The 15,443-nt window shown below is 42.6% G+C and overlaps 1 protein-coding gene across 3 annotated transcripts; it reads right to left on the reverse strand.

Moving 5' to 3' along the window:
* Positions 1 to 1,995: 1,995 nt before the first annotated feature.
* On the reverse strand, positions 1,996 to 15,179 carry eda2r (ectodysplasin A2 receptor). Of its 3 annotated transcripts, XM_028984070.1 has the most exons (10): positions 11,833 to 12,009; positions 11,183 to 11,303; positions 11,036 to 11,047; positions 10,302 to 10,480; positions 7,557 to 7,645; positions 7,262 to 7,396; positions 5,914 to 6,018; positions 4,807 to 5,231; positions 4,164 to 4,212; positions 1,996 to 2,876 (listed from the first exon to the last, which is right to left on the reverse strand). In XM_028984070.1, the coding sequence occupies exons 2-10, from the start codon at positions 11,192 to 11,194 to the stop codon at positions 2,746 to 2,748; spliced, it is 1,137 nt and encodes a 378-aa protein (XP_028839903.1). In that variant the 5' UTR covers positions 11,195 to 11,303; positions 11,833 to 12,009; the 3' UTR covers positions 1,996 to 2,745. The 3 variants fall into 3 exon arrangements, with proteins under 3 accessions (XP_028839903.1, XP_028839902.1, XP_028839901.1); XM_028984069.1 differs by lacking the exon at positions 11,833 to 12,009 and adding an exon at positions 15,070 to 15,179 and having other exon boundaries at positions 11,036 to 11,303; XM_028984068.1 differs by having other exon boundaries at positions 11,036 to 11,303.
* Between the last annotated feature and the right edge of the window lie 264 nt (positions 15,180 to 15,443).

The following is a 15,443-nucleotide window of genomic DNA, read 5'->3' on the forward strand; positions in this document are numbered from 1 at the left end:
AAAATTGCACATTTTTTGGTTGTGCTCAGCTGTACAGTACTGTCATCTATGCATTTCATCTATGCTCATAATACTGACACTTCAAATTGTTTCGAGTATTTCATAATCTAAATACATACTCTTGTGTAGTCAGAATCAAAAGGTCAAAGTGTCTTCTCATCTTCATAGACGTACATAGAGATATGAGGTTGCAATGGTCTGATGATGCAGGGCACACACCGTGCAAAAACAGCGAGATGTTTGTGCTTGGACTACAGTGCAGTAAGACACCAGTTTGCTTTCGTGGGTAAGTTTGTGCTATGGAGGGAGATCCTGAGAGGTTGCAAGGTGCTGAGTGGGCCTTACTGCCTGTGGGTGGATTTGTCGAGGCGGCACATAGTACGAATGCTTCTTCTTATCAGTATTCTTCTCCAGTTGTGTCACTCTCTCCGTTGTGCTTTAAGGCCATTGTGACAACCAGTAGCAGACCGTGTCAGGGGTATGAATCAGTGGAGAGAGCATGTCAGTCACATACTTGACACAGAGCAGCTCCTAGTCAGTATGTCACCATGAAACTTCATTCATTGCTGTGCAGCATCAAGCAATACATCTGTACACCAGTGATGAAATGCACAAACAAACACACAAAATTATGTTCATGTGTGCATCGCATTGCCTTTACCTAAGCAATTTTGAAATATAAGCAGTGAGGGTCCTTAAATTCACACTTTTAATTCCTCTCTAGCTGTTTCTGGCAGAAAGACTACTGTTTCACTCAGTCGTTTAGCAGTGACCTTTATTCAAAGTGACAGCAGCCTGAATGCATGCTTTAACACACAGACACACGCTCTCACCAGCTGCACATTAAACTCACCGTAGCAAATGAGCCACATGAAACAAAAGAGGGTGTAATTGGGTGTGCAACTGTCTTCAGCCAAATTAGTTTTTTTATACAGTATTTTCTGACTTTTCTAAGGTTTTTTTTTTACCAACCCATAAATGAATAAAACAGACATTATTGTAGATTAACTTCTCTACAGTTTATTCCAGTCGAACCTACATATAGTGAAAGTGCTCTGGATTCTCTTACAGGATGTTTTGAAATATGTTTTGTAACATGCACTTCAATCATCTCAATTACTGAGTAACATTAGTTGAGATCAACTAAAAGCTAACTGATGCACTGTTGATGTTGAATTGGTTTAATGTGCAGAATGTCCATTTTAAATGATAGTCATCATATTGGAAAATATTTTAATGCATATGCATGCATTGCATGTATTCATAAAAGGAGGGGTCGTGTGGGGCCAATGAAGATTTTGAAAAAATGAACATTTTGTAATTGGATGATGGTGAAAATGCTGAAATCTGGTGGTTTGTCGCCACCCAGTGTACAAAATTAAGTAATTCCCTTCCCTGTATGCAGTTTACTTGAAATGCTGATTTTTAAAAGTGCTGGACCGTTTTTTTTTTATTTAATGAGAACTGCGTTTAATGAAAACAAGAGCAAGTAAAACATGTATAATGTGTTTTTAGTATTAAAAATATGTAGTCTTTTGAACGCTTACATTTATAAATAAAAATAGATGCGTCCATCTTCAGCATCTGCTAGAATCTTTTTTTTTCAGGGAGGAATTGCCAATGTTGGTTATACTGGATTCATCTTTAATGCAAATAGTTTATTGGCAAAGGGTTATTTCCATGATTTGTGTTATTCATTCTCAAACTGCAAATTGCATTTCCCAAAATGAAAATAATACTCACTGTGCATATTTTCATAATGCATCAGCATCTTAATAATAATGCTTATTATGAAGGTTACAGGTTTGACCTTAAAAAAACACAATTAAAAGGAGCAAAGATCAGTAGGATTGTGAACTGGTTAAAAGGTTGATGAATTGTGTAACAGCGCCTACACAACACGAGGTGGCACCACCATCCTGTCCAAGCCAAACAATCCAAGTCACATATTCAATAACTTCAAAATACACTGAAAAAAACAAAAAAACAAAATCATAACCATTTCCAAATTTTATTCCGAGATTAACATCTCCTATCTGACAGAACAGGAAGTTTTCCAAATAGTTTTCTTTTTGGAGGAAAAAAACATCCCTATTTACATTCTTCAACATAATGAATTATCACATATTTCTCAAGTTTTAAAAAAAAGAACACAAAATGATATTACATCATTCATCAACTGGCCTTATTATAAAAGTGTGGCTTTTGGTCTAAAAGAGAGATAGCACTTCTCCCCAGCTGTGACCTTGCCCTGAAATGTGCCAGCCTTTTAATGGCTCATTTGCCACCTCCCAGTGAGAACAGGTTCGTTAGCTTATTAGTATATGCCACTAAAACAGTGTCAGAGTGATGGAACCATCAGTGACCTTGTTAGCACTCGGCAGCAGTGTCATCGCCTAGGGTGATGACAGAAGCCACTCTAGACCTGAAAGGGTCACGTGTGATTTTCCGCCAACTGACCAATCAGCACACAGCAGTAATTCACTGCCTAACCTGAGCCTGTAGATATATGGGCGCTGACCACCATGACCATGGCAAAAGTTGCTAACCTGGCGATCTGGGTTCCAGGGAACAGGTTCATTTAGCTTCTATGCCCATGGCGTGTTGCGGCCATGGCCTTTGATCTTCTGTGTGGTGTATTCACCCATCAACAGCAGGGTGTCGGCTCAGTTTAACTGGTGGAGCGCCTGGAGCAGCTCTGGCACGGTGCAGAGCGTGCACGTCGACAGGTAGCTGAAGACATGCTCAAATCCCTGCAGTCCCGACGTCACCTCGCCGGGCACGCCCAGGCACCGCGCCACCTGCTTGTAGTTGTGAATCCCGGGAAGCACGGGGTCCAGCCTCCAGTGACGGGGGCAGATCAGCAAGAAGGACTCCTGGAAGAGAGCAAAAGAAAGCATGTAGCAGAGACAGCTTCTCATGGACAAAATCTCTCCGACGACAAGGAATCAAGAGTACTGGAAACGTGTGAGTTGTGTGTGTGTGTGTGTGTGTGTGTGTGTGTCTTTCAGCGAACATTCCACAAACACAACCCATCAAATTAACACGGCCAAACAAGCAATCAAACAGAACTATTGTTCAACTGACAGGTCCTCAGGGCCAAGAAGAAAAACCATTTAATTATTTGCAGAAGCAAAAGCAAACATGAGTTGGAAATACAAGGAAAAAGGGTGAAGAATGTCTCTTCTTAGAGGTTTAGAAGCTTAGAAGTTTCCCACTAGTCTCAGTGGTAATCAAGCATGTTGTTTCCAAAATATGCACAAACGATTATTATCTAATGAAATTAAAATATTAATATCAATTAATGTCATAATTCACAAAAATGTTTGAATTGAATTGATTCCAGAGTGAAATGTCTGCACAAAAGCAGGAACGTCTGAAACTTTCAAAAGAAAAAGCATATTTCCAAAAATATATACTTTTTTCTCAAGTATGTGACTGACATACTTTTCAACAACCAAGATAATCTGGCGTTTGGGGTTAGGTGGGCCCAAGCGTAGATCGACTCCATGTGCTGCCCAAGGATCTGCCCCCCTTTTGTCTTCTGATTTAGGTGTCTTATAATTTGTCCCTGGTCATTTAATTATTTTTTAAAATCACTCTCTGACGCCATGACAACTGTACTCGAGTTCTCATTCTTCAACTTCCTTCCTTACAGCCACTGCCACGGTGGATGGAAATCGATCTCCCTGCAGAGCAGTACCCACAATTTACCACACTTGCAGGAATCGTATGTCAAGCATTTTCCCTTAAATTTAATTAATTCATCAGCAAATGACATGAAGCCCATTAAAATGAGTCTGTTATGTGGTCGGGCCACGGGCGAGGTTTCCTGTTGTAATTTCATGCATAGCTCAATTATTGCTACTTAATAAAGCTTTTGAATGGGGTTAACAAATCTGTGCAGAATGCAGAGTTGTGTCACTTTTTATGCAGAACCTGTATCAGGCAACGCAGAAAAATGTAGAAACGTATTACAATATGTCAGGGGCTTCAGCCATGTGAGAAGGTTAAAGATGTGTCACTGTACCATCGCTTTCTTTTTCATAAAGAATTATGAGAGTGGAGCTTTTTTACATGAACACCAGAGTTAGGCTTAGCCATAAATGATGTTACATAAATGTAGTTATGTATTTATAATTAGAAAAAAAGTGTGTGTTTACCTTGCATTAATTTACAACTGCTCTTCAGAAGACCAGTGGCATCATCCATCTGCAAGCAGTAAAAAAAAAAGAAAGAAAGAAAGAAATGAACGTGTTACGACTAAAAGCAGTTCTGTGCCAAACCAAGTCCTGGTTTTCAGGCTGAGTGTAAAGAGAGGAGTGGAGCTGGCGGTCTGGCTTTTTCGAGCGATCATTCCAGCTCTGACAGGCAGATGATGGGTAAAGACAACTTACGTCCAACCGCCAATCAGACTTCAATCTCCCCCAGCCGTTCCACGGCCATCAAGAGCCATTACACTTACATCGAAAACGTGAAGAGTGTGTGTGTGGGTGTGTGAATTTAAAATGGCCTTTTTTATACGGGTTGTAAAAGTGTATGTCGGAAGTTATCAAAGTTAGCAATCTGTGACTCAACCAATGTTTTTCACTTTTATGCAGTTCTTTTTTTATTCTACGGCGAGTAGAACGCATTTTAAGTCCTCTGAAGACCACAATCATTTTCAGACCACACATTCCACAAGATTATTATCGCACTTCTGGGGTAAAGCTGACCTCTGAGCGAATACAGGTACTGTGAGGTGTGAGTGTCTGTCTATCTGTCGTAAAGTTATTCTGTCCACGTCATTAACAAAGGGCTCATTACCACAGCGAAGTGATGGTGACAGCCAGGGACACGGCCCCAGCTGCAGCTGCTCTCCACCCCTCTGCCTCTCTCCCATTCCATCTCTCCCGTCCTGGCGCAGACTTGGAGCTCTGAGCTGCTCTCGGGCTGGGGAGAGGAGTAGAGGTCCGAGCAATCGTGGAAGTCCAGCTCGGTGCACTCTACTGGAGCGTGGTGCCACAGGGGACCCGACCCATCTGAAGCACAGTGGAGCCCCTCGCTGCAAGGCACGGTGGCACTGGTCTCACTGTCAGTTGTGGGCAGTCCAGTGGAATGCTGGGATACAAACCCAGATGAACAGTCGCTGCAGACAGAGCAACGCGGGGGTCCTGATACACCGACCTGAGAGTCTGAAGCTGCTGCTGTGAAGACTGGGAGGCCACAACGTAGATCACCTGGTTTCTCACCTGGAAGAGGTTAAAAATTATGTCATTACTGTACTATAAATACCATAATTCTCCAAGTAATTAACAAATTAATGAAATAATGTTACTAGGTGTAATAGAGCTGTAATTCTTGGCCCGGGTCAGGTCGGGTCGGGTCAAGCTCATGCGGTCAGCAACCATGAGCTTAAGGTCTATTCACTGCTTTTAAATTTATTTCGGTGGTTGGTGAAAGTGTTTCGCATGCGATAATTCCTCAAGTCGGCCAAATCGCAGCTTGGTTTTGGGTCGTGCATCGTACAGTGTACATGATGTACGATCACCGAGTCACCCCTCCCCGTTTGGAATTTGTCACTCAATTTGTCACTCAGGTTTTGTCCTCACTGCACATGTGCGAGCACAGAACTGAAGTTCTCACCTACTTATAATGACTGGAACAACAGGGAGAAAAGTGATTTATAGTGGTAAATCAAATGAGTTTTTGTGACTAGATTTATTTACATTTTGATTATCCATATAAAGAGATTAATTACAGATTGAGTGAAAATGTATTACTTGTAGGTCACATGACCTCACCACAGATGCTAATCTCGACACATGAAGACAATTTAATTTGAAGACCACATTTCTAAGAATCACAAGTCTGAGCACATCAAGAAAAACAAAGATGGTTGGATGTTTGAGTTATCAACTCCCACTGCCGTACCTGAGACCTTCTCCTTCACCCCCTGGGTTACAGTGAACTGTGTTTCCGTGGATACAGATGGGTCCTCTGTGTCATAGTGACTGTTGCTCTGTGGCGTAAGGCACCCTGGAACACAGAGTTTGCAGCAGTGATTATGTATGCCCTTCACACAAGCATACACACTATGACTGCAGACACAAAAACATATGCACCAACATATTATGGTGTAACAGGGTAGTGTCCAGGAATAATTGCTGAGAAATATTAGGCCAAAATCCAAGAAATAAAGAGTGCAAAGGCCATTGTTAATGGCTTGTGGCAACTGTCCAGCATAAAATGAAAATGAAAATGGAGCTGAGTGGATGGACGCTAAATAGGCAATGTGCAAATGCAGCAATGCAGGAAAACATGAATAAACCAGATATGGGTTGGTTATATAACTGCAAAAAAAACATTTTAGAATTGGTGAGGTTATCAGTCTTACTTTCCCAATTAACCGCAAAGCACTCTGTCCTCTTACAGAATATCTAAGCACTTTATTCCATATGGGAAGCAGTAAATTTCACCACTGGGGATTTTTCTTCGATTTTTACTTAAGCTGCTCGCTTTATTACGTGAGTATTTTGTGTCATGATTTAATGCGCTTGGGGCCAGACAGGCTTATTTATGCTAAAAAACCATTAACACGGCAGTTAATGTAGTGTGGCGTATTCTAGAGACGAGAGTGTGTGTGGGCCATATTTTCCTGGTGCAATTTAAAATGTAGAGAATGGGGAGCAATCGGTAATATTTCGACAAGCACGTCTTCTGAATTTACAGCCACTCACCCTGCTCTTTTCGTTTTTGTGCAATATTCCTGGCACTTCCAGAAGAAAATGTTTTGATTCAAAAAAATCTTAAAGGGAGGAGCCCATAGGGATTACTGACGTGCAAGTGTAGCACAGCATCCATCTCCTGCCTTTCTCTTCCATTTCCCTGTGTTCACTACCCTCCTAATATGGCAAGGCTGCTATCACCACCTCAGGACCACGCCCACTACCACACCAAACATAAAGGGACAAGCAATGATTGTAGTCCTGATTTAGCACCAGTAACAAGGTTGTACATGGACTGGCATGCTGGAATTTAAAACCCTTAATTTCCCACACACAGGACAGCCCAGCTCTTCAACCGGATCTGCTGAGCTCACCTGCACTGATCAGCACTAACACAGGATCAGCAGCCCCATTTGGCATTCCATCTCACAGTGATGCACCCTGTTTTTTTTTTTTGGGTACCCCCCCCAGCTTACATCACTTCACAATTCCACCTGGTGGTGTGAAATTAAAGTGCCTAATGTGATCCCGTGAGTGTGGATGTGGGTGCGTACCTTTAAACAGCTTTCTGACCGACGAACGTCTAAGGTATATGAACATAGACACAAACAGCAGGATCACCACTGTAACACAGACAGAGGTGGTGGCTTCTGGCTCCCAGACCTGTTCCACAGCAATCGTTTTACCACCTGCAACAGGCAAGATGGTGGAACATGGTGCTGAGCCACACACATAACGCGGCAAGCCAATTAGTGAGATGACACCACAACATGCCTTCAAAGGGTGTGTCTGTACATGCTTTTATGGGACTCAAGTGTTCGCATGTCATTGGGGGAACGAGACACTTACGGCTGCACTGTAATTCACTGAATGTGCTGGGTCCACATGTCATGCACTCCACGTCTTCGCCCCCGTCCAGTCGCCTCTTGCTGTAAAATCTGTTGGCAAACAGCACATCATGGGAAATAGTCCAATAATTCTGCATGACATCTCCCACATAGCGTACTGTACACCGGCTAAGTGAACAACTTAGCGCGTTGTGCACCCGCTGGTATCCGCAAAGCAGAAAAAAATGTACATTTTTATATTTAAATTGGCAGACGTGAAAAACATTTTTTTTTTCCCACTGCACTCCGAAGTCCATTAAAAATGTTTGAGTTTTATTTTTTTTTTAGGCCTTAACACAGTAATGTTCCATTTGTCTCTGTGCGAAAAATCGGACGGATTTTAAAGGTTACTAAAGGTTACTGCGCCCTGCCTTCCTGCCGGTGCCAACATCAGCAACCACTTCTTGGCTGGTTGTGCTAATGAAGGTGGTAATTTGCTAATGTGCAGAAAATCATTTGTCTCAGAACTAGCACCACAGACAGCTCCACTTTATTATGACTTAAATACATGTCACTAAAGCCTTAATGAACTACACTGAACTGGATAAAGGTCCGGCTAAGGTTTAAATGCTTTTTAATGCAAAAACATTTCAATTCACATTAATAGTGGACATCTTTATTGCACGGCCTTAGAAAAGTTGCTACTAGGGCTGCAACAACGAATCGATTAAATCAATAAAAATCTATTACTAAAACAGTTGGCAACAAATTTCCTAATCGATTCGTTGTGTCGCGCGACGCGGAGACGTTTGATTATTAAAAAAAAAACTTTATTTGAGCGCGGAGCGGAGTGAACACACTCGGTCTCTCTTGCGCACAGATGCTAGCAGAGTTTGGCGCCTCATAGACAGCGCAGAGCAAAATTAAAAAAAAAAAACGAGCGGAGGCAGAGGACAGATACATGGCGGAAGTAGAGAAATCTGCGCGAAAATATGCAAAAGCGACATGGCACGGCACGGGACCACGGCAATGATCCAGCACCTGAAACGCGTGTTTGATGAGGAGGAAGGGAGTTCAGCAGCAGGGTAAGTCTCTACAGAATCCTACTTTAGTTCCGTTTTGAAGTGAGGAACGTAATGTCCCTGGTGTTGGAGTTTATCTCACCGTGGAGGAGAACTAGACGGGGACTTACAGCGCCACCTACAGGTGTGGATGGGGGATGAAACAACGTTCGGACTGTTCTCTGTGTCTCCGCATGGACGATGGAGGGTGGTGTAGCCTAGTGGGTAACACACTCGCCTATGAACCAGATCAAATCCCACTTACTACCATTGTGTCCCTGAGCAAGACACTTAACCCTAAGTTGCTCCAGGGGGGGGCTGTCCCTGTAACTACTGATTGTAAGTCGCTCTGGATAAGGGCGTCTTATAAATGCTGTAAATGTAAATGTTTACCCGTAATCCAGCTTGACAAGCATGACAAGTTAGCGTTAGCGCGTTAATAACAGTAGTAAAGCAGGGTGCTATAGTTACTTTGCATTAAAAGACTAAAGACATGTTTTTATTCACTAGCCTTTTTTGGACCATTAATTTTTCAATCTGTTGTAATGTACTCTGCAAAAAAAGTAATTTTGTCCAGTACAAATATCTAAAAAATCTTAAATCAAGATTACTAAACAAGAAAAATGGCATGAGAAAATTAACTGATGCTTAAAACTTCTGTTTGAGATTATATCTCATTAAGATTAGTTTTCATACCCCATTGGCAGATAATTTTGCTTGTTTTAAGCAAACAATCACTTAATTTTGAGATGATTTTTCAGAAAACATGACAATTTCTTATGCTATTTCAAGTGTTTAGTAAATGTATCTTAATTTAAGATTTTTTTAGATATTTGGACTGAAAACAGGACAAAACTACTAAGTTAGAAAAGCATTTTTTGCTGTATGTGTGTGTGTCAGTGTGAGAGTTTGTGAGTGTGTGCATCTGCAGTGTAGTGTAGAGAACAAGTTCCTAATTAAATTAAATTTTCTGATTTGTATTGTTCTTTATTTTTTTAATAAATTATTTATTATAAAATATTAATGAATGCTTTTCTTGTTTTTTGTTTTTTATCGACAGATTAATCGATTATTAAAATAATCGTTAGTTGCAGCCCTAGTTGCTACATGTTCTACATGTGAGTAAACTAAAAAACAAAGGATGGATTTCGATTTGAGGTCCGGCTGTGTTCTACAGCCTGAACCTGCCGAACAAGGTGACAATTCTAAGGCAGGAACAATGTAGATCTGCATTTCACCCAACCTGACCGAAAAACCACAGGGACCACATGCAAGAAAATCCAGTCGTGAGTTTACACGCAGGATCACGGCAACACTTTCGTGCAGGAACAATGTAGATCTGCATTTCACCCAACCTGACCGAAAAACCACAGGGACCACATGCAAGAAAATCCAGTCGTGAGTTTACACGCAGGATCACGGCAACACTTTCGTGCAGGAACAATGTAGATCTGCATTTCACCCAACCTGAATGAAAAACCACAGGGACCACATGCAAGAAAATCCAGTCTTGAGGTTACATGCAGGGTCACGGCAATGTTTGCGATGCTCAACGTTAGAAGAATTGTGGCACCAGGGCCAACGTGGGACCCCCCCAGTTCACCTTGGCCTGCGTGTCCAGAGCTCCCTCTCAGTCTAATTCCAGTTCCTTGCATTGAAACCTGTCTGACAATAAAAAGGAGAGATTAAAAAGTACTGGCACCTACCCCGGCAAACACTCTCCACACAGCGCGTCTCGGCTGGGCGTGCAGGCGGACACTTCCCTCCGGTTCACGCGACGGCACACCCGGCACAGCCGGCAGCCGTGTGACCCCCAGTCCTCCTTAAACCAGCGGGCGCTGCAGGGGACGCATGACGCCGCGGAGCCGCTTCCATACCCGCAGTCCTGTTGGAAGTTATTTCAGGTCACGAGCTCTGCCACAGTCACTTCCTCCTCTGTACATTCGTTCAGAGCTCATCACTTGGCTACTTATCAGAACTCCACTTAACCTTCCATTGTCTATTGTCTATCTGTCCTCCCTTATGGGGTTCACGTCTTTCCTGCGGCCCATATTTACATCCACTCATCTACTCCTCGCTCACATCTTCCTGGAAGCTGAGAGGCCTGAATGTGCGTGGCCAGCGGCAGCCGCCACTAATGGAGCTCATTCTGGAGATCATCTCACCTGCTGGAGCCTCTGCATTGTCAGCAATATGCTTGCACGTTCTGGGGCGGGCAAAAATCCTTGCGTACCAGACGGCCACAAAATCACAGGTTCAAGCCCCACTTATTACCATTGTGTCCCCAATCAAGACATTTACGTCTGAGTGTCTTCCAGGGGAGTGTCCCTTTAATTACTGGTTGTAAGTCGCTCTGGATAAGGCCGTCTGCTAAATGCCATTAATGTGCTTTACACTGCATATAGTGCAGAAAAGGCATGGTGGGAGAACAAACAGGTACCTGTGAGAGTTCCTGTCCTGGTGGACAACGAGGACAGGCGTGACAAGTCCCATCGAAGTAAAACTGACTCTCTGAACACTCCATGCTGTCCACCCAACACCGGCAGACTTTCACTGTTTATTGCAGGCAAGTGATTTAATGGCTCACTTGGTGAAGCATGTATTTGCTGTCCCTTTTACAATGCACAAGAGAGAAGAATGTATGAATCAAAAAGCCATGCGCCCTCTTCCGCTGGTGTTCTTCTAACCACACCACATGTGCTTCGCATCTGAGAAGAACAAAGAGGAGCAAATCAATGCGAATAACAGAACAATAAGCCACAGCTTCTCTGTCACACTTCATAAAAGGGCTCCTGATTTATCCAAATCCATGGGTTGAAATATCTATGTATATCATATCATTAAGATATAAGATAAGATAAGATGACCCTTTATTAGTCCCACGAGGAAATTTACATTGTCATTGCAGAAAGTGGACAATATACACACACACACACACACACACACACAAATAAGCAATGGACAGAGAATACATCAGATGCCATTAACAAATGTACGGATTATGCAGTGGGAGCAGGAAGATGGTAATATTTCAGTGGAAATGCTCTGCAGAAGCCACACGCCGATGTTCCCCGGGCGCGGGTCACCGCGGTCGCGCGCGCGCGCGCCCCCGGACCGTATCCGCCGCCGCATGATTAATAAACCGCAATAAGGTCCATAATAAACGAGCCTCGGCCCGCACCCTCCCTACATTCCGCAGCGTCGAGGCACCCGAACGGAGAACAGTGGAAGCCGTACCTTCATCCGCTGGACGTCGCTTTGTCTAATTTCATTATTATTGTTATTGATATTATTAATTTTTTTTTTTTTTAAAGAGCCAGAGAAAAACAAAAGTTTTTTTTTTGCTTGAGTTGCGTCTCGGGTGGCGGGAGCGCGGTGCGTCGTGCCGCGCCGGCGACGAGTCTCACGGCGCGGGCATGTCCCGGCATGTCTCAGGCGACCCCGCCGAGCCCCCGGCGTGCGACAAGGGCGCGACGCGACGCGACCTAACGTGTCGTTTTAATTCGGGAGGTTTAGAAGAAGAACAATCTGACGAGCTCAAAAACTTTTTTTTGTGCGATACTTAACGAAAAAAAAAATTTTTATAAGTGACAATTTAAATCTCGTGCCTTCCTTCCAGGATTGTCGCACTCTAATATGTCTGATTTCAAGGTAACTTTTCTAGTAAAAAAAAAAACTATAAAAGATAAAAAAATATATATATATTTCTAGGTACATTTTGAAATGAAATTGTGGGAACATGCGAGTTCTCCTACAAGTCGTTAACTTGTTCCAACTTGTTCCGGTGAGAATAAAACAATGCCAACCATTTTTGGTTTTAGGCGAGTTGGTTGAATCAGTTGCATTAATTTTTGCAACCGTAATGTCATGCAATCCTATAGCAACTGGTTTTGTGCAGGTCCTGTGCAAATAGTGAGGTTGAAATTAGATGCATGTAGGTGATATTTCAATTTTACAAAAGGACCAGCAGACTGAGCAAGGTACCGTCCCCATGCACTGGCTGCCCACTGCCCAATGGTTAAATGCAGAGGACACATTTCATTGTGTGCTCTGTGCTTGCTGTGCTTCACTATTACAATCACTTCGCTAAAACTGATTTAAGCGTGTTTTTGTGTCTTTTGGGCAGTGAAAAATCAAATTGATTAGAAAAATCAAATCATTAGAAGAGCCCTATCAGACCCTGGTCCTTCAAAAGGACATCTGAGGCTGGATTTGAGTAACGGGCCTAATTTGCAATGCCAAAGCCAATGTGACCAGCGGACCAGCTACATGGGCCGAGGGCTTACTGCCTCTGGAGCGCTCAACATCTTCAGCCTGTTTTCGGTTTAGTGGCCTTCAGCACAGACTGGCACATGTGTGTCCATCTGAGTCATCCGTGGTCAGCAGTGTGGTTTAGCATACACGATTACAATTTTATTGTCATTCTTGCTTCCTTTGAAGAATCTGCAGTGCACGGCAAAAGTTGAAAATCAGATCCAGTGGGGTGTCCATGTGCAACAAATCTTACCAGTTAGGCGCTGGACTGTTACTGCATTTAAAAGCGTAAGTGCATTTGTGTTTAAATGACTAATGTATGAAATATGACGCCTTTTCCAACTGAAGCTCACAGGTTTACAGGTTTTATTCTTACAAAAATAAGTCCACTTTCTACTGTAATAGTGGCTGCATTATTTAATTTAATTCATTTGCCATCAGGACACAATTTCTAAAGAATGGTGTTTTTAACAAATGCAGCATAGGAAATTATGCAAATGCAATGTTTTTGCAGCAGTTTGTTTTGCTGTGCAATGCTGGTATGCATCACGAATAACTGAAAGCTTTGGAATTAAGTCACAGAGAGCAGACTTATTCTCCAGTCCAGTCGATATCAGATGACCTGATGACCTGCCTACTGCGTCTTCTTGGCATGGCTGGCAGCGTGTGTAGTCTGGGCAGATCACTAAGCCTTCATGCCATAATCTCCTGCCGTAGACTCATCTTTGTGTGAAACTTCTGTGAGAAACTGTGATGTCTGAGCTCCTTTGGGCGTGTCTTTTAGTGTCGACATTTTAATCAGACAACATTGAAAGGAACAGAGATCTCTGACATTCTGAAGAGTCACTGCAAATGTCATCATGTGCATTTTATGGAACGGTAGTGAACTGAGCCTTTAGCGACGTGCTGCTTGCAGTACACAAAGTCTCAGCTGCTTCATGGGATAGAATTACAACTCTGATTCCCTCATGTAAACCCTGTCCTGTGTATGTGGGAATTCATTTCTACCTCTCCATTTGTTTCCTTTTATTCTCAAATCCGATGTTTTCATTTTGGCCGAGTGAATCATTTTCCTTTTCGAGGAGGCAACATTCCTTTAAACTTGCTTCTAAATCTCAGTAAATTATAAAATGACTGAAGTCAGTTTCATGATTCACATGGGCACATAACACAATATAATCATCATGATCCTGTTATAGTCTCCAATTATAATTAACACCCCCATCTGAAGGGTGCTGTAGAGACATGACTCAAACAGCCATGACTACACATTCTCAGTTGTTAAGGCTGATTCCTAGGCCGTGCTTTCACTACATTTCAGGGAGATTCATTAACATTCCTTTCTTATTCATTTACTAAAACTGCTCAGATTTATGTAACTTTATGTTGGCAAACACGTTCCTGGCACGAAAATGCTTGCGCCTGTTGTGGCATTAAAATATAACCCTGGTCTTGGTGGGCCGGGGTTCTTCTCAGAGAGAGAAAGTTCTCGGAGGTGCACCCAGCCAGTATTTCACCCACTGTTTTGTGGCAATGGAGTCCCATAGGGAACAGTTGCTCCGAAGGCCATGAGCGGGTGCCAAAGGCAGCCTGGCCAGTTCAGAAATACCACAGATAAGGCAGACTGAAACATTTAACACCTGCAGGACAAAACACACATGCACAGATATCCCCTAAACACACACACACACACGTGCAGTTAGCAGTGTTCTCTCCCTTTGGACGTAGATTAATCATAATCCAATCCAACATGACAGTCATTGTAACTGATTAAGGGACAACAATAAAGTGCATTAGGAAGGCTTATAACTATTTATAGCCTTCTCCCTCATCCTACTACCTGCCCTGACCATGAAAATGTTGTCCAGTACCTCTAATCATAAAGCCGAATTTAAATGCATTTGCCCAAAATGTGCATTTAAACTTTTTGGGGCACAAAGTAAGAATATGCACAAAAAAGAGGGAAAAAATGGTCTTGTTGTTCATTTAACTCTTATATTTTCAATGACATAAAGTGTCCTAGCAGGGCAGAAAGCCACCACAAGCACAGAATCTGCTTTGCATGAAAGTTTCCTGCATTTGTCAGTTTTTGTTGTTGCTGGTGAATAGATTCTGGCGTCATGTTGGTGTCTAAAATTTTCATGTCAGCCTCACTTTATGGCCCAGACTCCATATTGACTCCAATTCACTCTCGTTTTTAGGTACAAGTGCTTCATTTACCTCTTCGCCAATGAATGCAACACTGCATGAAATTCATCATGTGAAGTGCCAAACACAGATTCCTGCTGTCTTCACCTCCTCGGTTTACCGCTGTGGTCGCCGTATAATCTGTGAAGGTGGTAGTGTAATACAAATTGCTGTCTTGAAACTTCTTGATCATTTGTTTTTTCTGACCAATGCGTTGACATTCCAGATGTTGTCGACAACCTTTGACAAGAGCAGAAACCTGGAGTCAAGTTGAACTGGAACCAAGCGGTGGAAAACAGACATTAATCACTGCTTCCTGTCTCTCGTTTAGCTTTATTTAAATTAGTTTTCCCAAAGAAACTTCTGGAAAAGGTTCCCAACAAGCAAGCTGTGGCTGAACTTCTACA

The sequence above is a fragment of the Denticeps clupeoides genome, chromosome 6, assembly GCF_900700375.1.
Source record: "Denticeps clupeoides chromosome 6, fDenClu1.1, whole genome shotgun sequence".
NCBI lineage: Eukaryota > Metazoa > Chordata > Actinopteri > Clupeiformes > Denticipitidae > Denticeps > Denticeps clupeoides.